A 23,428-nucleotide genomic window follows, 5' to 3' on the forward strand; every position below is an offset into this window, starting at 1 on the left:
ATGGTAGGCAATTAATGAAGACCAAATGAATGGAAAGCTTAACTTTATTTTTACATATGTGACCTGAGATGATTTCTTTTGGAGGTCTAGGTATCTTTATTAGAGAAAAGATCTTCCTTAATATAAATAAAATGAAAACTACTGTATAAAACAGGAGTTCAATAAATATTTGGTAAATATTCAGTTATCTCAAATCTGTGCCCTGTTTCCATTCTCTACAGCTCTATGTTAGTACGGGCTTTGACCTTGTGTCTGAAAGTTTAATCTCCTTGCAATTCTTGTCTCCTTAATCTAAACCGTTCTATATACCACACCACTGCAGTTATTTGTTCCAGAGCTAAACGTTAATGACATCTCTCCCCAGACTTCTAATTATCTAAGCTCCTGTCCTAGTGTTAGGTTTATATTCAAATGTACCCCTCTGATATACATATCTGTCACATCAAAATTTTCTCATGTTTCTGAACACACTTCTTTTCCCCTTTCTTTGCTTTGGGGTGTTTTCTCTGCCTACATCTTTTTATTCTATTCTGGCTACCCTTCCTTGTAGGAAACCCTTATTGACCCACCAGCTTTCCTGATTTAAGATTCTAAAGCCTCACATTATGAGGCTTACTTACCACTTTTCACTTATTATAATTATGTACATGTTATTTCCTTCACTAAACTACAATCATCTTCAGCTCAGAGAACTTTTTAATTTAGGTCTCAGTAGCATCCAAAAATTGGCTATTTTGCATTGATTTAATTGGAGTTCTATATATTTTTACTAGATCAATGAAACAAATTTTAAGACACATAAAAGAAATTAGTGGACACCAGTATTATTATAATAAAACTCCCTTGAGTTCTAAAAGAGTTATGCCTTTAGGGGCGCCTGGGTGGCTCTGTCGGTTAAGCGTCCAACTTTGTCTCAGGTCATGATCTCATGGTCCGTGAGTTCGAGCCCCTATCGGGCTCTGTGCTGACAGCTCAGAGCCTGGAGCCTGCTTTGGATTCTGCGTCTCCCTCTCTCTCTGCCCCTCCCCCGCTCCCACTCTGTCTCTCTCAAAAATAAAGATTAAAAAAAAATCTTTTAAAAATAAAAATAAAAAAATAAAAGGGTTATGCCTTTAAACTTGTAAACCTGGCTGTGACAGTAAAAATAAATTACACTTGTCATTACGCATTTTTGAACCTACTTGGTTGGTATCATTCGATTTTTTCACCTTGGTGGTGATTACAAAGTGTGTTCACATTGTGATAGTTCCTTGAGCAGTACTTTTGCTTGTGCATTTTTTACATGTATGTCATAGTTCAATAATTAAAACAAAAAAAGGAAACAAAGACACATCTTCCAACTTACTGTTGTACTTGATGGCTACAGTTTGCACTGGTGAAGCTGACAATCATCTGCAGTTTTTCAGTTGCATAGTTCACAAACTGCTGTTTAAAGGCTCTCTCCTTAGCACGGGTGGTCCAGGTCAGCCTTTCATAAAGATACAAAGCTCCATACATACTTAATGAAACAGATATGAGTTTCCAGCCTACAGTTTTCCAAATCTGTAAAGATAAATTCATAGGTTACTTTGAGAAAGAAAATCACCATTAGGGGCATTGTATATTAAGGCATTTTAGCAAACGCATCAGCTCCCTAAAGATCTTTGACTCAGATCCATTTTTTAAACAAATATCAGACAAGAACTTTTATAACCTGCCAGACATTTATTTGGTAAATTGATCTAATGTTATCTCAAAAAGGCATGTGAATTTTTTTTTTTTTTAGGTCACAGATTTTAAAAAACCAAAACAAGTAAACTCATATTGTTAATGATGTGAAAAAATACTTTACATATATGTACTACTACTAATCTTTAATACGTGAAGGCAGATCCCTTTGGTATTCAGAGAAGGCTAGATAAGGAACCTGGATCATTCTTATTACACCAATGTACAAATATCATTTCTTTATGTGCTGTAATGTGAAAATAAGCACTGTTTAAAGGACTAGTTAGTTGGTGGTATTTTTCTCCCTAAAGAAGTATTTGGTAAAAATTTATATGGTGGAAATCATTTTGCAATATCCGCTTTTATGAAATCATTATGTTGTATGCCTAGAACCAATACAATGTTATAGGTCAACTATAGTTAAATTTTAAAATATATAGTTTTGGGGCGCCTGGGTGGCGCAGTCGGTTAAGCGTCCGACTTCAGCCAGGTCACGATCTCGCGGCCCGTGAGTTCGAGCCCCGCGTCAGGCTCTGGGCTGATGGCTCGGAGCCTGGAGCTTGTTTCCGATTCTGTGTCTCCCTCTCTCTCTCTGCCCCTCCCCCGTTCATGCTCTGTCTCTCTCTGTCCCAAAAATAAATAAAAAACGTTGAAAAAAAAATTTAAAAAAAAAAAAAAAAATAAAATAAAATATATAGTTTTAAAAACTTAAGATTAGACCTGTGAAACTCCTCTTTATTCACTAATTTAACCAACAACTTTTCGTGTCATTTTATAGATCCTGGAAATAAAAGTAAATATACCTTTCTTTTCATGATCTAACAAAAAGCTCTGCACAAATTCCAATTTTAATTATACTAAAAAGGACTTCTTACCACCCCTCCAACAACGATGATGCCCATAGAAGTTCTAGATGTGAGAGAAGCTAATCCCGTTATTAAGGTAACCATGAGTTCTTCCTGTGATGCATTGTCTGGCGTTGTTGGATTAGTAGGAGCAGTGGGAGTAGAAGCTAAAGATCTGGGGAGCTGGTAAGGTTGGGGAAAAAGGATTATTATAATTAAACCACTACAAATGGTACAGTTACATTTATAAAGTTCTACTGTATTTCTTTTATAATTACAGTAGTAAATCTATAAAAAGAATGACTCCAATGAGTTCCCAATAAATACATTAAGAAAATAAAAATGGCCTGAAAATTATTTTCTGTGACCAATACTGAGCCAATGATATCACGACAAATAATGAATTTTCACACTATATTTCACACTATAGTAGGCCCTCAACCCTCAAGAGGAATTAAAACCATATTTTAAAATTCTCACACCAAAAACACATCCTTAAAAAAAATTGGACTTAAAAATTAAAATCTTCTACACTTCAAAATACACCATAAGAAAATGGCTTAAAATCCAAGTCACAGACTAAAAAAACTTATTTGGATATCATCTGACAAAGGACTTGTATCTAGAGAATATATACAGAACTCCTGCAAGTTAATAAGAAGCCAAATAACCCAATTTAAAAATGGGCAAATGATCTGAATAGACATTTCACAAAATAAGATATACAAATGGCTAATATAAGCACATGAAAAGATGTTCAAACTCTTTAGTCATTAGGGAAATACAAATCAATGGTACATGAGATACCATTTCACACCCACTGAATAAAAAAGACGGACAATAACAAGTCTTGATGAGAATGTTGAGAAATAGCTGGTAACAGAAAATAGCGTAGCTGATTTGGAAAACAGTTTGGCAGTTCCTCAGAAAGTTAAACATGGAGTTACCGATTGGCCCAGCAATTTCATTCCCAGGTATATACTCAAGAGAAATGAAAACAGATGCCCACATAAAAACAGTACATGAGGGGCACGTGGATGGCTCAGTCGGTTAAGCATCCAACTTCAGCTCAGGTCATGATCTCACAGTTCGTGGGTTCGAGCCCCACATCGGGCTCTGTGCTGACAGCTCAGATTCTGTGTCTCCCTCCCTCTTTGCCTCTCTCCCACTCATAATCTCTCAAAAATAAATAAATGCTAAAAAAAAAAAATAGTACATGAGTGTTCAGAGCATCATTATTCACAGTAGCTAAAAAGTACAAACAACTCAAGTGTCCATCAACTGATGGATGAATAAAATGTGTGGTATCTATAATGGAATATTATTCAGCCATTAAAAATGGAATATTTATATATGCTACAACATTCATGTACCATGATGATGAATCTTGAAAATACTATGCTAAGTGAAAGATGCCAGTCACAAAATGCCACATTTTTAATGACTCCATTTATAGGAAATGTCCAGAAAGGGCAAAATATGATAGTTACAGAAAGCTAACTAGCAATAGGGCTGAAGGTAGGAATGATTGATGGACTACAAATGGGCACAACGGTACCATTTGAAGGTGACAGGTTCTACGACTACATTGTGGTGACGGTTTTACAACTCCATAAATTTTCTGAAAAATTATCAAATTGATAGATTCAAAACTTTTTAAAAAAATGTTTGTATTAATCTAATTTATTTGAAGTCAAAACTTCAATTTTATTTGAAAACAAAAACTTCTGAGAAAATAAAAACCCATTTCAAAAACAAATGTGGAACAACCTACAACAGTACTGGATGAAAATGCTGGGATTACCTCTCCCTTTGCATAGTCTGCCTAATTCAGAAATGGCTCTATTTGACAGACATTAAATCATAAATATGCAAATTAGACACAGGAAGTTCTATTAGGGAAAATCACATAAGCAAAATAAAAAGGAGAATCTCAACTCATAGAATCAAAGATACATAACTGTGTAGTAGAGCAATAATCAAATAAAAAGCTTACTCAAAAAAAAAAGAAAAAAAAGGATACCTGGAAGATGGGCTCTGATAATCCTAGCAGCACCCTCTGAGCATTCGTCGGGCCCAGGAAACGATGGACAAGGGAAGACCAGCCCAGGGAAAAACGAAATACAATATCCTCTTGAAAATCTGAACATAACTTATGGCAATTTAGGTCATAGCTGAGATCAAATTTCTTGCAAGGAATCAGTGTATGTAGTTTATTTTGTATACCAGCTGGAAGTAATGGCTTCAAATTTTCTAGACAAAACAAAATTATATTTAAGAAATGACAGTAAATAATGTTTTATGTTGTATAAAAAACCTAAAGGAAAATAAACCCTTTATCAATGAAATAAAAAAATACACATAAACTTGTAGATATAAATATTACCAATAATTTCTTGCTGGGATTGAAGCATTGAAGCATTGACTTCGTTTGTGCACCGATCGGCTAAATTTCTTCCCATGCCATCTTCTATGTGCTTATTTAACTCCTGTTAACATGATAAATGTGCCCATTATTTTTTCTCTAGAACATACATAGATTTTACAAAAACTTTAAAAATGTAGTAAATGCTAAATCTTATTCTTAGAGGATAACTTTTCTGCGTGTTCTGTATACATAGTAGTGTAATTATCACAAGAGTACACAGGAGGTGTAACACTTTAATCATAAGCTGGTTGCCATGAAGATGCTATACCACTAAATATAAATGTACAATAAGGTGAGGAAACTGTATCTAAATAACTTTAAATACAATTTAACTTACATTTTTATATACTTTCAATACACTTGGAGTAGGATGAAATTCTGAACAAAATTCATCAACCAACACAGACAGTCGGCAAATTTCATCTGTCATTGCACATGACACCTGAAAATACGAAGTTAAAAAAATTAAACAAGATTACCAATTACTCCAAAAACTAAATTGAATACCCCACCCACTGAGCCAGCCAGGTGCCCCCCTTCCCAGAAATTTTAATCATAAATTCACCAACCCACCTTGTTTGCCACCTCCTCTGTAACCTCCCTGATTTTTTTCTTAACATCCAGTGTTAAAAGGTTCATCTGGTTTCGGATAAAGTCCAGTCTATCAATTTGATCTTCCCTCTCTTCCATTGAATAAACCCTATTATAGTATGAAAAGTAATTAATTCTTAGGATATATTAAAGTCCCAAAGCAGTTAAGTGAGGGTACTCACTTATGCACTGAACAATCTGTTAGCATAACAAGAAAAATAATCTTGTATTTTCAACATCTAAAAAGATTCAAATAATATTTCATCTTAAAATATTTATAGAAGACTGGATATAAACTACTTTGTCTCTCTGCCCATGAAGTATCTGAATCCCACAAAGAATCCACCCCCCCCCCCCCCACTAAGAATTAGGAAGGATTCTCCAAACACAGATATGAACAGTCAAAATAAAACAAAACTCAGTATTGACTTCATTTAATAAACAAGGGTTAGCAAATGACATCCTGAAAGCCAAATCCAGCCAGCTGCTAGTTTTTGTTAAGGTTTTCTTAGGATATAGCTATGACCATTCATACATGGCTACCTTTGCTCTAAAACTGAAAAACTGAGTAGCTGCAAAAGAAACAGATGACCCACAAAGCTTAAAATATCTACTATCTGGCTTTTATAGAGATTCGTCAACTACCGGATGGTATAGGAAAACAAAGACCTGAGACACTTTTAAATTATCTTTAGCTAAGAGTTCCCAAGACATGATGATACAAAACATCCTCAAATCACATCTTCTTTGTGGCATGTTTAGTTCAATGTCCTGAATTTTTAAAATTAAGATTATTAAGGTCAATTGGTGGACCAAATACTCACTTTGGCTACTGTAATAAAGCAATTGAGCTGAAAGGGGTGTAAATGGGCAACACAATCCCATACAGAAACACTGGGCAGGGCCTGAGATCAGCCTGAGATCTGTCTTGTGTTTTATGTGCTGGAAAATCTCTAATTCTGTACATAATGCATTCCACTAAAAGTGTCAACATTAGGCAATAGATTTAGGTATAAGTGTTTGTTTTCCCAGTAAGATCAAATGCTTTTAAAATTCCCAATTTAATGTCATCTTTAACTTAATCTTTGATGCTTTATAACTTTCCTTTCTTTGGCTGAAACCCACTGATGGTATAATTAAGGCTGAACACTGTTAACTATCATCATATCTAATAACATCATCTTTGTTGCAAGTGTACCAACTTTGTGAGAACTACCCTTTTCTTCAATAATGTTGGCAATTTCATGCATTCATTTTTGTCTTTATAAGATAATAAATGGAATAACAGCACAGTACAATACGACATATAGGGTAGTGCTTACCAAAATGACTTTCTGGCCGGCAGGTAATATCACCTTGTTTGTTTACCAGTTAATGAAAAAAACCACAACTGGCATCAAAGAGGCATTTCAAGGTATCAGTGTATGAATATATGAAAAATTGGTCATAGGTTGAATGTTAACAAAAAAGAGGGTCACCTCTTTTTTGGACTTCTTCAAAAAATTCCTCTTGAAGAAATGGTTCTTCCACTGCTTTAAACATATTTTAAACTATGAAATATGTTATGATTTTACTCATGAGAATACTGAGATCCAAGGAATGTAAATGATATATGCGAGGTTGTAGAATAAATATTTATAATTTCAAATATTCATTTTAAAACATGCAAGTAAATTGTTGACTTTAGTATGAAAGTACTTAAAATATAACAATTTAAAACCTTAGTCTAAGGAATTCATATTGATACAAAATGGCTTTTATTTTGCAATAAAGTGAATTCATACCTTTTCTCTGCTGCTGCCACGTTTATTGAATCCATTATGATTTTCACAGTATCTAGTATCTGTTTAGCTCTGATAGTGTGCTGTTCAAACTTTGTTCTCACTGCTGACTGCGAGATACACTCCTGCGAGGGGCCCAAGCCATAACACATTACTGTAATTCCATCCCAACATTTTCAGGAATTTAAACACAAAAACTTGCTGTATGTAACATTAACCAAAACATAAATAAAGGCAGAAAGTAAATGCATGATAAACACAAGTTAAAATAACAAAGGTCAAAAAAACTACAAGCAATCAAAAGTAAAAAGGGCATTAACAGCAAGTTCGTATCTTTGTGTAATTTTACACAGTAATGTGCAATGGTTTTTTTGACTATTTTTAAAAATAAATAAATAAGCAGGGTATTGTTTTCAATGTTTAAAGCTTCTCTGTTAAAATTACTAATTTTATCTGATTACCTTTAATCTATTTCTATTCTATCTTGATTTTTCTCATGCTTACAACAGATAACCTAATAAAGTTCTTAACTGAGTTATGAATTAGAATTCTACATTTTAAGAAAGGAGTTGAATGACATGTTTCACATAAGGTTATTTATTATAAAGGAATTCTACCAATTAAAACTTGAACAACTTGAAGGATATTCTTTAGCAACAAACAACCTAAATAATATTTTAAATTATTAAAAAAAAAAAAAAAGAACGGGGCGCCTGGGCGGCTCAGTGGTTACATGTCTGACTTCGGCTCAGGTCATGATCTCCCGGTTTGAGAGTTTGAACCCTGTGTCAGGGTCTGTGCTGACAGCTCAGAGCCTGGAGCCTGCTTCAGGTTCTGTGTCTCCCTCTCTCTCTGTCCCTCCCGCTCACTCTCTCTCTCTCTCAAAAATAAATAATAAGCATTTTAAAAATTTTAAAAGAAAAAGAAAAATATCTACAGCTATTTCAGAGACAATCCCTGTTAATGCCCTTGGTCTACAGTTTGTGTACACACGTCCCAATGATGCCCTATCTCATTTGTTTCACCTTCAAGCTAATTGTAGCTAATAAATCATTTACTGTACAAATCTGTTTCATGACCAGTGTTTTTTTTTAAAACAATACGTTAGAATGCATCACATATAGTAATGGATACATTTATACTGTAAAATTTGTTCAATTTTGTTTCAATTTCAATGTGCATGCTACTTGTTATTTAAAATATTTACTGTGATTCATCATTAAATGTTAGCAAAATTATCATATTAAAATTGTCCTTTCATTTTTACCTCATAGAAAGTCAAATTCTGTACTGAAATAACATTTAAAAACAACTACAAGAGTTTACAGAGAAAGGCTATCTGGTCTTTGAACCATCAAGAAATGCTTGTCTGGGTCACAGCAGCAATAACTGCCATAGATGTTTTGTAGGCAGCCGCGTTTATTTTCTGTGAGGAATTTTTCAAAATCTGGTATATATCTCCATAATTTCCATGAATTCATCTTCTTGAACCTCTTTTTATATGTAACCAGTAGTAAAACTGTAGTAATTACTATCCTCTGTCAAAATAGCTTTCAAACTTTAAAAAGGTATTCACTTAATACTCTAGTATTTTTCATCTTGGAATCATTAGTATGTTATACATTCACTCAATATATTATTTATAACCTATGGTTAGCCTTCACATCTCTGAAGTGATTATCTGTTTCACTAAGACAGAGAACACTCTTAAAATTTCTTTTGCCAGTTTAGGTGTCCTCTTCAGTACTTTGAGATATGAAAAATAAAAGAGATTTACTTCTTTAGCCAAAGGATACATGAGGGTAATTCATTTAGTTAACTGTTTATAAAGCCTTAACTCAAAGCCCATTACTTTCCTTCACCGCATAGCCTAAGTTTTGTTCAGGGTTAAGCTTATTTACACATCACTCAACATCACTAATCCTGAATAGATTAGTTGAAGGAAGTTGGGGGGGGGGGGGGGATTTCCCCCTCCCCCCGCCCCTGCACCTTCTGTATGTACCTACAGAAAACCCACCAATAACTACACAATATTAAGTGTTTAAAAGTATAAACTGCTTATTTCTAACTGAATCAAAGCTTTTCCTTTAAATAACTGTATCTCATAAATTGACAAATTAACTGCAACAAAAAATTTAATAAAAGCATAAAAATATTTTTAAAAGAAAAAAAGGTTAAAAGAAATTCTATGTTCCTCGATGAAGCAGATCTAGATATCAGCAATGAAGACTCAAAATTTGTAGATAACAGCACAGTATTAGAGCTAGACCAGAAAGAAAATATTTCCAAAAGTTATTAGGCAATATAAAAGTCATTCCTTGATTTAAAAACATATAATCATGAATAAATATAAAGAAAAAAGCAGGAAATCTTCTTCCAATTAAGAAGTATCCTACACTGATGCTCCCCCTGATCAGAAAAATACCAAGTCAACCTGCAAAAGAAATATTCTATTCTGAAGTGTGGGAAATGCTAATTTAAATACAGGGTTTTTCAGTGTATTATTTCTCAGAACTCTTGCTACATTAATATGCTTATGAATCCCCATAGGGAACATATACAGTAAGCAGCAGTTTCCAGACTTACTTTATCAGGAACACTAATTTTCCAAGGAGAAGGTTAAAATACTACACCAAACCAATTTAAATTCTATCTTGTCAGAGTATCCTGTAGATTATCTTAAAACTTATTAAAGATCTGGAACCAAAACAATAATCCTAATATCAGTTAAGATAGTTTTCTAACTTTCTAATTACATCTTAAGAAGCCAGCTGGTAGTCAATTATAATTACACGTTTGTAAATATTAACATTTATGTGTCATTAGGACATACAAATTTGTCAAATCCCTGTAACAGACTGCAAATGCTCATAATAATATGCTATTCATCACTCCCAACTTATTATTTTGAAATACTTTTAACTAAGAGGACTACACAAGAAAAACACTAATAACACACTATGCCTTTCAAGTAAACATTCCAAGTGTTAACAATCAGCCCCATTTGTTTACCTTTCCCCTCTCTCCATATAGATATATGTCTATACATAGAAACACACATGTATTTTTATACATATTGTTTCTACTCAACAATTTGACCGTTCTTTGCAGACATCACAGCTTTACTACTAAATATATTAACATATGTCCCAAAGAATTGGGTCATTTTCCTATACAACCACAAAATAATTACTGTGTTCAGAACATTATCATTGGGTCAATACTATCAACCTAGCACACGGTCAATTTTCAAATCTTACCAGTTGTCCCAGAAATGTCCTTTATAATAAATTCACTGACATTTTAGAAAAGAGTTATTTTATACATACCTCTTTTCTATCTTATAACCAAACTACTAAGAATGGCCAAATATTTGAACAAAGAAATTCAGATGTCTAAATCATCTTTAGAATATACACTTGCTCAAATACAGGTTTAAAACAATAAGAAAACATACTGACAGAATTAACATTGATTTCCTTGATTGATTTTAAGTGGTTTAATTTTCAGGCTTTATTTTACTTGATACTCTAAATAAATGTTCCTAAGGTTTTTTGATCCTTTGGAAACAAGGGAATCTCAAAAAGTCTGTGGCAAGAATCAGATTGCTAAAAATGATTAACTTGGTACAATTTTTCTTTCCACAAAAATAATTTTCTAAAGACTTCCAAAAAATAAAGTGAATTCAAAAACAAAGAGAAAATGTGTATAAAAGCCATATTCTGTGACCAAAATGCATAGAAACTAAGATATCACCATAAATTAGATGAAAAGAATCAAAACATCTGATTCTTAACATCTCCTGTAATGAATAGGAAATACCAACAAGTATAACTAAAAAAAAATCACTAAACAATGAAAACTGGATACTGAAATCCATGGAATACACCCAATGTTACATCACAAATTCACAACCCTAAATTCTTTCCTAAAGAACAAAAAGCAAAAAACAATTCCACTTAAAAAAAAAGAAAAGTATAAAAAAAGCAGAAGGAAACTATGGTTAAAGATTAATATAGAACTTAAATAAAAACCAAAAAATGCTGTTTATGAATGGAAAAATTAACCAAGGGCTGGGGCTAGGTTGTTGGAGGATAAAACAGAGCAGTTAAATCACTGACAAATCTGTTAAAGTTAGAATATATACTCATTGGGGTGCCTGGGCGGCTCAGTCTATTAAATGTCTGACTTCTGCTCAGGTCGCGATGTCATAGTTCATGGGTTCGAGCCCATGGCGGCTCTGCGCTGACAGCTCAGAGCCTGGAAACTGCTTTGCATTCTGTCTCTCTCTCTCTGCCCCTCCCCTGCTTGTGCTCTCTCTCAAAAACAAATAAATAAATAAATATTTGAAAAAATATATATACATGTGTATGTATCAAAGAATATAAAAGTTGTAAAAATGAACAATTTTATCCTACGAAGTTATAAATTCTCAGAAATACACCAATTTATAGAAGTCATAAATTACCAAAATTGATTTAAGAAGTAACAAATGTTAGCTCTGGGAAAAAAGCTGAAAAGAATTGTCAATGTAATCATCAAAAAATGCTTTGGCCACCAAAACAATTTTTTGTACATCTGATTATTTCTTTAGGTAAGTTCAAATAATTTCTAGCTGATTCTCATATTAAATCTATCATACTTTTAACTTAACAAAAATTTCAAAGTCTAAAGTCTGATGTTCTCTACTTTATGTAAAAGCTTGTGCATAGTTTTTCATACATAATTTTTATATTCCCAGTGAACCATTATAACAAACTGCCAAGTTTCTTCTAAAAACATTAAAAAGAAAAATTCCTAGGTCTGTCTGGTTATTCCAATCCCTTGAGGAGCTTTGAATATTTACGGATTCCTAGGTCCATCCTAGCCCCACTGGATCGGTCTCTGGGATAATTCAGTAGTCTGCAGTTCTCTAAGGCACCTAATGTGATTCTCATGATCAGCCAAGGTTTAGGAACTAGTGCTCTACAGCACAGCTTTTATTCTTCTCATTTCCACCTCTTCAAGGAGATATTCTGTTTGGGTAGCAGGAATCAATATGAAAAACATTACAAATGCATAACAGAACAGTATGATTTGAAAGGAGAAATAAATGACATACACACAGAAGAAAGAAAAAAAGGTCAGTAAGACAAAAGAGATAGAACAATAGATTCTCTTCCCAATATTTTCCCCATGGATGAAATAACTGATCTAAAGAGTAAGGAGAGCACTGAATCTCTTGTGAAAGCGAAAGGGAAAGAATATACACAATGGTCTGAGACTTCATGTAATCTATAGCTTAGCTTGGGAGGACATATGCTGATAACCCAGGGGCCTCTGATAACTACTAGTGGGCTTTCCTTCTTAAATATTTTGTCTTCATCTACTTAATAGTCTGTCTCCAACTCACCAAATTAAAGATGGGGGATAGTGAGCAAATAAATGTTTAGTTAAAAAAATTCTGCCGAACACGTTCAACATTCATATCCTTACTATTAAAGCTGTTATTACTTATAAGGAAGAATAACTGCAGATGCAAGTTTTTTCAGTTCTGAAGTCTTTGTGTTCATTCATGGGTGAGAAGGGGATATGCAATCTAAGCAGAGCTGGATCAAATAGGGCTAAATAAAAGTTTAGAAGATTAACACCTAAATAAGAGTTTAGAAGATAAACATCTAAAGAACTTTTCAGTCAAATGTAGGATGAGTTTTAATGTCTTTGAATAAAACACCAAAATATTAAGACAGTATCCTTCCTCCCCAATGCTGCAAACACATTAGTTATGTGCCCCAGGTGTTCCTACCAGATTCCTAAGGTACAAGACCTGTATCTTAATATGACATTAACTACATTCTCTGTCTATAAACTGTATGGTACAGAAGAAAAAAGATGATCTTCACTTTGCTCTATTATCCACCCCAACAGCAATTACATTTATTTAATCTTGCCTCAAATTATTGAATAAAGAGAATTTCACTCATTGCACAACACATACAATATTAGAAAATAGTTTCTCATTTAAATACAAATATATAAGAAAAATAAGAAACTACAATCTTTAGTTTTAAATTCTTACAGATCATCCATTTTGCAGGGACCTCCTTTCTTCAAACTTGTTTCACTTGCTGTGGCAGAAACTATACTAAATAACAGCAAAGATTATTTGACAAAGATAAACACTAAAAACAGAAGATTATGATCATTCTCCAACCAATGCTAGGGTTTTGTATTAGTCAATACATTTGCAAAATTCCTACCTCAAAAATTTGTTCAAAATTCTGAAACTCCTGTAATCTTGCCTGGAATCCTTCAGCAAGTGCCCCACCTATAATATTTATGTAAAGAGTTTAAAACCTAGTATACAGCAACATTAAGATTTCTAGCATGCTGTTTCAATAACTATACTTGTATTTCGAAAGACAATCCATAATAATACATACCACCTTCTGGCATCCCCTGTGCTTTGTGCTTTCTAGCAGTGAGAACTTCCTTTGCAGAAACAAAGAAGATACGATTCTGTGCCTCCAAAGGATCCACAACTTTAAGCTCCTCCACCAAGAAATGCAGGCATCTTTCCATGTGCTGTCTACGTACCTAGAGAAAACAAGGTACTAAAATAATTCGAGTAATTAAACGACAATATAGCTGACAGCTACAGGCCTATAATACTAAACTCCATTCATAGTGATATTATAGTAATAGTTTCCATATACTTAACAAATCCAAAAATTCTAATAAATGAAGTTTTAAACTTGCTGACAGACTTTTTCTCTTAAAGATCCTTCCTTGACCATTTAAAATTCTGATGGACCACCAAATATGCAGCCATTACAAAACATATTATAGACAAATATTAACACTTACTGCCATAGGAAAGAGTTCTTAATTTTGTATTAATGATGTATATGACTATACTACAAAAAATGATACGTGTATACATATGTGAAAATTAATAGGTGGCATGCAGGCACAGGTGGCATTTTATTTCTTCCTTATGCTTATTTTCCAAATGTTCTACAATGAAGCTATTAAAGTTTGATATCAGAATATAAGTACAATTAACTTGCTACAATGAAGACATTTTTATTGTGAAATCAGAACACAAACGGTCTCTTTTTCTTAAAAAAATGAGAAATTTGGGGAGAATGCATCAGATACGGATTAGAGCTGCAATGTTAGGATTAAGATTAGCACTTGGGTAATTAAAATTAGGACTAAGAGGGGCATCTGGCTGGCTCAGTCAGTAGAGCATGAAACACTTGCTCTCAGAGTCATGAATTCAAGCCCCATGGAGGCATAGAGATTACTTAAATAAAACTTTAAAAAAATTAAAAATAAAAAAAATAGGACTAAGGGTTAGAAACTAATTAGGGTTTAGTACTAGCCTTTAGCATTGTGGCTACGATAAGAAATCTCTATCTTAAGACTTAATAAAAACTAAGCTAAGGGGCACCTGTGTGGCTCAGTTGGTTTAGTGTCCAACCTCAGCTGAGGTCATGATAGCATAGTTGGTGAGTTCGAGTCCCATGTTGGGCTCTGTGCTGACAGCTCAGAGCTTGGAGCCTGCTTCAGATTCTGTGTCTCCCTCTCTCTGCCCCTCCCTTGCTCACACTCCGTGTGTGTCTCTCTCAAAAATAAATAAACATTAAAAAAAAAAATAAGCTAAATAGGAATGGAAAAGAACCCGTGGATATTTCCTAATTCTCTGATTAAATGAAACCCCAATTTGAAAAGAGTATAATCATACAACAGTTAATAAAAGCAGGATATATGGGGCTCCTGGATGGCTCAGTCGGTTAAGCACCCGACTTTGGGCTCACAGCATGATCTCACGGTTCGTGAGTTTGAGCCCCGCATCAGGCTCTGTGCTGACAGTGTAGAGCCTGCTTCAGATTCTGTGTCTCCCCTCTCTCTCTATACCTCCCCTCACCACTCAGCATCCACCCCCCACACACACACTCTCTAAAAATTAAACAAACATGAAACAAAAATAAATAAGGATATAAAGCTTCATATTAAACAAAATTCCAATTCTGGGGGTGGGGGAAAAGAATGAAAGCAAATAATCTAACACATGAACAATGATGGGACAGTGTAAATTTTAATTTTTTATGCATTTTCTATTTTTATAAATAAACAAACTATGATTAAAATCAGAAAAAGAAATATCAAGTAAATTAAATATTTTTTATAGATCACAGACCAAATACCAGATACACTATTGTTTTTAAAAAGAAGTTTCTAGGGGCGCCCGGGTGGCTCAGTGGGTTGAGCGTCTGACTTCAGCTCAGGTCATGATCTCACAGCTCGTGGGTTTGAGCCCCGCATTGGGCTCTGTGCTGACAGCTCAGAGCCTGGAGCCCGCTTCAGATTCTGTGGCTCCTCCGTCCCTCCCCACTCATGTTTTTTTTCTCTCTCTCTCTCTAAAATAAACATTAAAATATTTTTTTATAAAAGAAAAAAAGCAGTTTCTAAAACCACCACCATGACTAAAATTTAAAACAACAACAAAAATACCAAGTGTTGGCAAGAATATAAATCACCTGGAACTCTCAAACTGCTTGGGAGTATAAGCTGGTACAAGCACTTTACAAAACTCGGGCTGTGTTTACTGAAACAGCATATTTACATGCAATCCACCGATTCTATTCCTAGATATACACTCACAGATTACTGATCTCTGCAGTAATGACATTTTGAATCAGATAACTCTTTGGTTGGGAGGGGCTGATCTGTGTTATGGGACTTTTAACAGCACCCCTAGCCTCCAGTAGGAGATGCCAGTAGCACCGTCCCTGAGCTGTGACAACCAAAATGTCTTCAGGGGAGCCTGGGTGGCTCAGTCGGTTAAGCATCCAACTTCAGCTCAGGTCATGACCTCATGGCATGTAAGTCTGAGTCCCATGTCAGACTCTGTGCCTGTGACAGCTCAGAGCCTGGAACCTGCTTCAGATTCAGTATCTCCCTCTCTCTGCCTCTCCTCTGCTTGTGCTCTCTCTCTCCTTCAAAAATAAACAAACATTAAAAAAAAAAAAAAGTCTTGGGGCGCCTGGGTGGCGCAGTCGGTTAAGCGTTCGACTTCAGCCAGGTCACGATCTCGCGGTCTGTGAGTTCGAGCCCCGCGTCAGGCTCTGGGCTGATGGCTCGGAGCCTGGAGCCTGTTTCCGATTCTGTGTCTCCCTCTCTCTCTGCCCCTCCCCCGTTCATGCTCTGTCTCTCTCTGTCCCAAAAATAAATAAAAAACGTTGAAAAAAAAAAAATTAAAAAAAAAAAAAAAAATGTCTTGGGGCGCCTGGGTGGCTCAGTCGGTTGAGCGGCCGACTTCGGCTCAGGTCATGATCTCACGGTCCGTGAGTTTGAGCCCCACGTCGGGCTCTGTGCTGACAGCTCAGAGCCTGGAGCCTGTTTCGGATTCTGTGTCTCCCTCTCTCTGACCCTCCCCTGTTCATGCTCTGTCTCTCCCTGTCTCAAAAATAAATAAAACGTTAAAAAAAAAAAAAAAAAAAAGTCTTCAGACAGGGCCAAATATTCCCTGGGGATCAAATATGCCCAATCCTTCACACTGAGAACCACTGGTATATATCCAACAGAAATATAAACCTGTGTGCACCAAGAAGACATATATAAGAATGTGCACAGAAGCATTATTCATAACAGCTACATTCAGGAAATTTACCCAAATGGCCATCACTAGCAGACTGAATAAATTTCAAATGTAGTTATTTATAGGCTGAAATATACAGTAATGAAATGCACTTTATGCACAAAGGTATGGACACATATCACAAATATAACGTTGAGCAAAAGAAAACTGGACACAAAAGTAGATACTATATATGATTCCATTACATAAAGCTGAATAACCAAAAAATTAATCAAGGGCATTAGAAGTCATGGTTAAGTGCTCATCCCTGCCGGAGGATGGAGGGGGTGCATTCTGAAGTGCTGCGAATGTTCTGCTTCTTGAGTTGGACACTTATGATCTGTATACTTTTCTGGTATGTTATACTTTAATAAAAAATTGTAACAAAGTTTCAAGATCTAAAATGATTACATGGGGGCGCCTGGGTGGTTCAGTCGGTTAAGCGGCCGACTTCGGCTCAGGTCACGATCTCGCGGTCCGTGAGTTCGAGCCCCGCGTCGGGCTCTGTGCTGACAGCTCAGAGCCTGGATCCTGTTTCAGATTCTGTGTCTCCCTCTCTCTCTGCCCCACCCCTGTTCATGCTCTGTCTCTCTCTGTCTCAAAAATAAATAAACGTTAAAAAAAAAAAAAATTAAAAAAAAAAAAAATAAATAAATAAAATGATTACATGGTACTTCTATAACAGACTTTTCCTTCAAAGTAGCTTAATATTCTGGTCTCTATCACGTATCCACTTCAGGGTTTCTATAATTACAGTCTTTTCTCAAGTAAGAGAACAGCTGCTTATGATGTTTTATTATATAAGGTATACTGTTTTCTCAGATAACAGTGTACATTACTATATTTCAAAACTTAAATAACTTACATCTTCCATATATTCTGGCTCTGATGCAGAGGCATCCCAACGATTATTCAAAATGAAAATGTTAGGCTTGGAAAGTCGCTCATTTACCTTGTGAAAAAACTGCTTTTCCTATAAAACATCAAATACCAGTGTTATGTTCACTTTTAACAGCTATTTTATATTTACATTTATAACTGAAGCTCTAATCTAAAAGTTTGAACCATTTAGACAACAGTGATTAATGCCCACTGATAAAGGATCCCAAAGCACTCTGAACATTAAGATTCTCAAAGGTGAGAATATTGTAAGAAGGCAAAAGTGAAGATTTTCTGCCCTTGCCATGAGTCTTTTGTGAAATTCAATTTAACAGATATTTATCTGTCTCTACTATTTGCTGAATCCAGGTACCACTGGATATAAACATATATTTTCAAAAAGCTACCTCAAATCTCTTTTAATGTTTAGACTAAGTAAATTAATAACAATTTAAGACCTGTGTACATCATAATAAACAACAGAGAAAGGTATGTGCCATAAATGCTGCAAATACATGCTATGCTTATTCAAAGAAGAGACACCATATCTAGCTAGAATTAGAAAAAGTTCCATTAAGAAAGTGGTGATAAAGATAAAGAGCTTAAAAGTACTGACAATGGCTTTCTGAAAGATGAGAAGCTGGGAGCAGGAGAACTGTGTGCAAAGAAGAGCATAAACAAAGACGGAGAAGTCAGAATGTACATCAAAGTTTGTTTACCCAAATAATGGAGTTACTCTAACAAAGATTTTAAACATAGATCTGTTTTTTTAATCATCAGACTATAAACTGTCTGTGCTGTCAGAGTAGCCTGGTCTATGTGATAACGGATTATTGGAGAGCACACAACTAACAGTGACAAAACAGAGGTCTGGCTGGTAACACCTAGGTTATAAATGATCTTTGCCCATTTATATACTTTCCAGGAATAACAATTTTAAGAAAATCATACTATAGGTTTGGATATTAGATACCTATAAACTCGACTTTATTTGGGATGAGTCTGGCTCTAGACATCCTCAAAAATCTGTGAAGTCTGACAGCACTTTAGAATGCATATAGGTAAGCTGCAACCTAGTGTGTACACGGGTAAAGCTGGAAAAGGCTGACAAAACTAAAAATATGAAAAGCCTTGTCTGCCAGACATGAGGGTTGGGGGGCAGTGGTGAGGTGGGAGTGTTAAACATTATTCAAAAGGCTTAAGTCATCATCCTAAGAATTCTCGTGCCCATTCCTTCCGAAACTGGCAAATAACCACAATCAATGTCAACAACATACATGTATCACACCTTGAATATAAAGATTTACTAGCAACTAGAGCCATCATGCCCTAGATTCCCAATGATACTCTGGGAACACTCAAGACCACAATCAGCTCTTCAGTCCCATGGAAACACAAACTCCTTTGCCCTCCCTTGATACCAGAGCTTCTTTCGAATCCAGGATCTGGATTTCCCTTACTTTTCAGTATTAACAGACACCATTTCATTTCCTACCATTCAAACATAATAATGATTAAATCCTACCGTGTTCATTAGTGTTGATTCAGAGTTTGCAACCAAAACGAAGACATCAGCATCTAAGCAAAATTTATCAATCCAGCTATCCAGCTCTGTAGTGACATCTGTACCCGGACTAATGGAAATAAGATAAACTTGTATTATATAATAATATTTTTTAAAAAGAAAATGTGATTATAGAAAGAATTCTTTTAACTTTTATAAATTGTTTGAAGTCTAAAAACTATTTCTACCAGTTTTCAGCACAAAGCCTAAGAGATTTACTTTCTCATGTATAAGAGAGCATTTGTGGCAAGGTGAGTCTCTGTTTTATAAACTTCTATATTTATTCTGCTGACAAGGAACTCTCAGAGCCTAGCCAATTAACAACAAGTGCTAAAAAATTTTACTTACTGAAGACAACCTTGTAATTTTTGATAAAGCAAGTAACATGGTCACTATTTTAATCTTTCAAATCTTTATGCTCTGAAAGGATGAAAAATAAGTACTGAAAAAAAACAGGCAAATAGGTAACAAAAATGAAGGTGCAAGCACCCATGTCCAGTACAGCTCAGTAAATACTGCAGTGCTCGTGAGCATAAAGAATAAAACACCCTCAGCTAGGCATAAGTTTAATATATAATTGATACCATAAAAATTATAACGCAACTGTCCATACACTGGTTTGATGTATCCCTGTAACAAGGTGGCAAGATGACAGGCGGGGGTCATGGATATAGTCTGGTCATGAAATAAAGCAAAATTAAAAGCTCATCACCAGAACCAACATGGTTTCCAGAGAATGCTAAAATTTTAACTGAAGAAAACAAAAGAGCATACCAAAACTTTAAAAAAAAACTACCTTTTTTGGTAGGACATTGCTTAGATATACATTATCATTTTACTAAACACCAATGTAGCAAAAAACACATAGTAAATGAAGACTAATCAGCAGAGTTGAAAAAAAATTCCCAAAGTACTTAATTCTTGAACCATGAAAAGTTATGTGAACTGTCCAGGAAAGTTATTTTGGGAAACTTGGTCTCAAGAATGAATTTATTACTAGTTAAAAACTTTACCTATCAGAGTTATCTTTATCTCTCTAGTTATTTAGAATTAGACAATCTGCAAGGTCCAGCTATTTATCCAAACTACAGTCAATATAGAGGGGGAAAACAAAGTGGCTATCCTTGAAATTTCTTGTAATAGAATTAGACTGGGAAACTGGCACTTTATGTAACCAATAAAAAATAAAACCAACACCTTATGTGTTCTTTAACAATCTAGCAAATGAGAACAAAGCAGCAATTGAGCACTTAAATTTTTATGTGTTACATGCTAAAACAAGCAGTATTATTCTATTAAATGAATCTTTAAAGGAGAAAACCAATTCATATGTATGTAATTTTACCTGTCCACTAAAACTAGGTCATCTCTCAAGAGGGCACATTTTGCCTTTGGCCAAAATACATGCACAAGACAGCCAGCTTTCAAGTCTTTATCCATATGAAGGGCATGGGCCAGCTGATTAACTGTCTAAAGTAGAAGAGAAAGAAAATACAAAACTGTGCTTATAATAAAATTCAATAAAAAACACTATGATTTGGGGCGTTCACTTTTGCAAAACATGTATAAAAAGCAGAAGTTTAAATAACTTGAAATAAAACCATCTCAGCAATCTTGAGAAAATGAGTTTTAGAATTACCAAGTAGAAAAAAAAATGGTACCCTTGAAACAGTTTACTCATATCATTCTGCACAAATAATCAGAGCTGGTAACATTCTAAATGTCCAACAAATGACCTCTGGCAATGGAATCCTATGCAACTCTTGAAGCTGATATTATATATATGAAAACAAATTCACAATATATTAAAAGAAGTCAAAATAGCACATATGAAACCATTTTGTTTACAAAATACTGAGAAACACACATTTAACTCTATACCAAAGGCAAGGACTTCCACTGGTTTTGGGAAGCATGTGAGTTTTGGAAATACCGTTAGTATTTTCTGTCTCTTCTAAATGTATTGCCTTTTTTTTAAATTATTTTTTTAATGTTAACTTATTCTTGAGAGAGACAGAGACAGAGTGTGAGTGGGGGAGGAGCAGAGGGACACAGAATCTGAAGCAGGCTCCAGACTCTGAGCTGTCAGCACAGAGCCCTGTGGGGCTTGAACTCACGAGCCATGAGTGACCTGAGCTGAAGTCGGATGCTTAATCAACTGAGCCACCCAGGCGCCCCTAAAATGTATTGCTTAATAAGGGGTGAAAATAGAAGAAACGTCATTATTAACAAAGGTTTAAAAACACCAGAGTAATAATAAGACCAAATTGAGGCACCTGGGTGGGTCAATCAGTTGAGCATCTGGCTCTCCGGTTTTGGCTTAGGTTATGATCTCACGGTTTGTGGGTTCGAGCCTCACACTGGGCTCTGTGCTGATAGCGTGGAGCCTGCTTGAGATTTTCTCTCCCTCTCTCTCTTTACCTGTCCCTGGCTCTCTCTCAAAATAAATAAACTTAAAAAGAAAAAACACCCAAAGCAATATGAGAAGTTCAATACATACTTTTTTAATAAAGGATTTTTCTCACCAGGCAGTCACTTACTCACATAAGCATGTTTAACATCAATGACTATACCTTCTCTTTCCATTTAAACTCACTAAAATATTTCTATTTCTCAAGATAACTTCTGAAATACACTAATTTATTAATGTGTTACTTTAGTATCTTTCATGTGTACATGTTAAACACACAATAAATACAAAGAGCTTAATATAAAATTAATATTCAAGGGGCGACTGGGTGGCTCAGCCAGTTGAGCACCCAACTCCTGATTTCCGCTCAGGTCATGATCTCATGGTTTGTGGGATCGAGCCCTGCGTCAGGCTATGCACTGACAGCGAGGAACCTGCTTGGGATTTTCCCTCCCCCTCTCCCTCTACCCCTCCTACACTTCCATGGTCTCATTCTCTCTCTCAAATAAATAAACATTAAAAAATTTTTTTGTTTTCCATTAAAAACACCAGGGCACCTGGGTGGCTCAGTCAGTTAAGCATCTGACTTCAGCTCAGATCATGATCTCATGGTCCATGGGTTTGAGCCTCAAGTCAAGCCCTGTGCTGACAGCTCAGAGCCTGGAGCCTGCTTCTGATTCTGTGTCTCCCTCTTTCTCTCTCTCTCTCTCTCTCTCTCTCTGCTCTCCCCTGCTCATGCGCACTCTCTCTAAAATAAACATTAAAAAAAAAAATTTAAAGTAAAATTAATATTCAAGGAAAGGGCACCAGCACACATATCTTTACAATTAATCTGTGCTTTGTACCCAATTTTAAAGGGAAACATCAATTTTCAAATGGGCACAATAGTCCTGATCAGGGTTGAAGTGAATCTTCACAGTGACAATGTTAGCTAGGTTTTAGTTTTGTTTGCTTTCATCAACTTTTTGATAGAATTATAAATGTGTACCAATGTCTTGATGCCTGGTCTATAAAATTAAGATAATAAAAAGCACCTATCTGATATAGTTGTGGTATGACTGGAGTTACTGCAGGTATTTAGAATAGTGTTTGGTACTTAGCAAGTGCGCAATAAAGTATTAGCTGTAATTAGTGCATTTCTTTTACTTTTTTTTAATGCTTATTTATTTTTGAGAGAGAGAGAGAGAGGGAGAGAGAGAGAGAGAGAGGAAATCTGAAGTAGGCTCCAGGCTCTGAGCTGTCAGCAGAGAGCCTGACACAGGACTTGAACCCACAAGCTGTAAGATCATGACCTGAGCTGAAGTCCAACACAGATGTGTGCCCCAGGCATTTCTTTTACTAAGGAAAACTATTACAGCATGAAACTCAAAGTCTATACTTTAACACAGGCCACTGCTTGAGGTGAACAAATTTAAATTTTGGAGTAGGGGAGAGGAGGAAAAGAGTATGAAGGATTGGAAGTAGAGAGCACAGACCAAGAAATAGGAGGTAACTACTTTAAGGATCTAAAGCCACAGGTAGTTTGAATTTTGATTTGGTAAAAACTTGATCACAAAATAAATGATTCCTTCATTTATATGGGTTAAAAGTTTGAAAAT

The 23,428-nt window shown here is 35.2% G+C and overlaps 1 protein-coding gene across 4 annotated transcripts in view; it reads right to left on the reverse strand.

Moving 5' to 3' along the window:
- Nucleotides 1-23,428, reverse strand: part of MFN1 (mitofusin 1) — a 50,773-nt gene that overhangs the window by 20,020 nt on the left and 7,325 nt on the right. For all 4 annotated transcript variants that reach the window (XM_042903397.1, XM_042903398.1, XM_042903396.1 and 1 more), the window contains exons 5-16: nt 20,766-20,890; nt 19,382-19,490; nt 17,843-17,950; nt 13,775-13,928; nt 13,592-13,659; nt 7,356-7,477; nt 5,554-5,680; nt 5,318-5,422; nt 4,939-5,041; nt 4,576-4,805; nt 2,583-2,735; nt 1,346-1,542 (exon numbers count right to left, since the gene is read on the reverse strand). In XM_042903397.1, coding sequence (XP_042759331.1) covers nt 1,346-1,542; nt 2,583-2,735; nt 4,576-4,805; nt 4,939-5,041; nt 5,318-5,422; nt 5,554-5,680; nt 7,356-7,477; nt 13,592-13,659; nt 13,775-13,928; nt 17,843-17,950; nt 19,382-19,490; nt 20,766-20,890 — 1,601 coding nt within the window. The remainder of the gene's footprint in view (nt 1-1,345; nt 1,543-2,582; nt 2,736-4,575; nt 4,806-4,938; nt 5,042-5,317; nt 5,423-5,553; nt 5,681-7,355; nt 7,478-13,591; nt 13,660-13,774; nt 13,929-17,842; nt 17,951-19,381; nt 19,491-20,765; nt 20,891-23,428) is intronic.

The sequence above is a fragment of the Panthera leo genome, chromosome C2, assembly GCF_018350215.1.
Source record: "Panthera leo isolate Ple1 chromosome C2, P.leo_Ple1_pat1.1, whole genome shotgun sequence".
Taxonomy (NCBI): Eukaryota; Metazoa; Chordata; class Mammalia; order Carnivora; family Felidae; genus Panthera; species Panthera leo.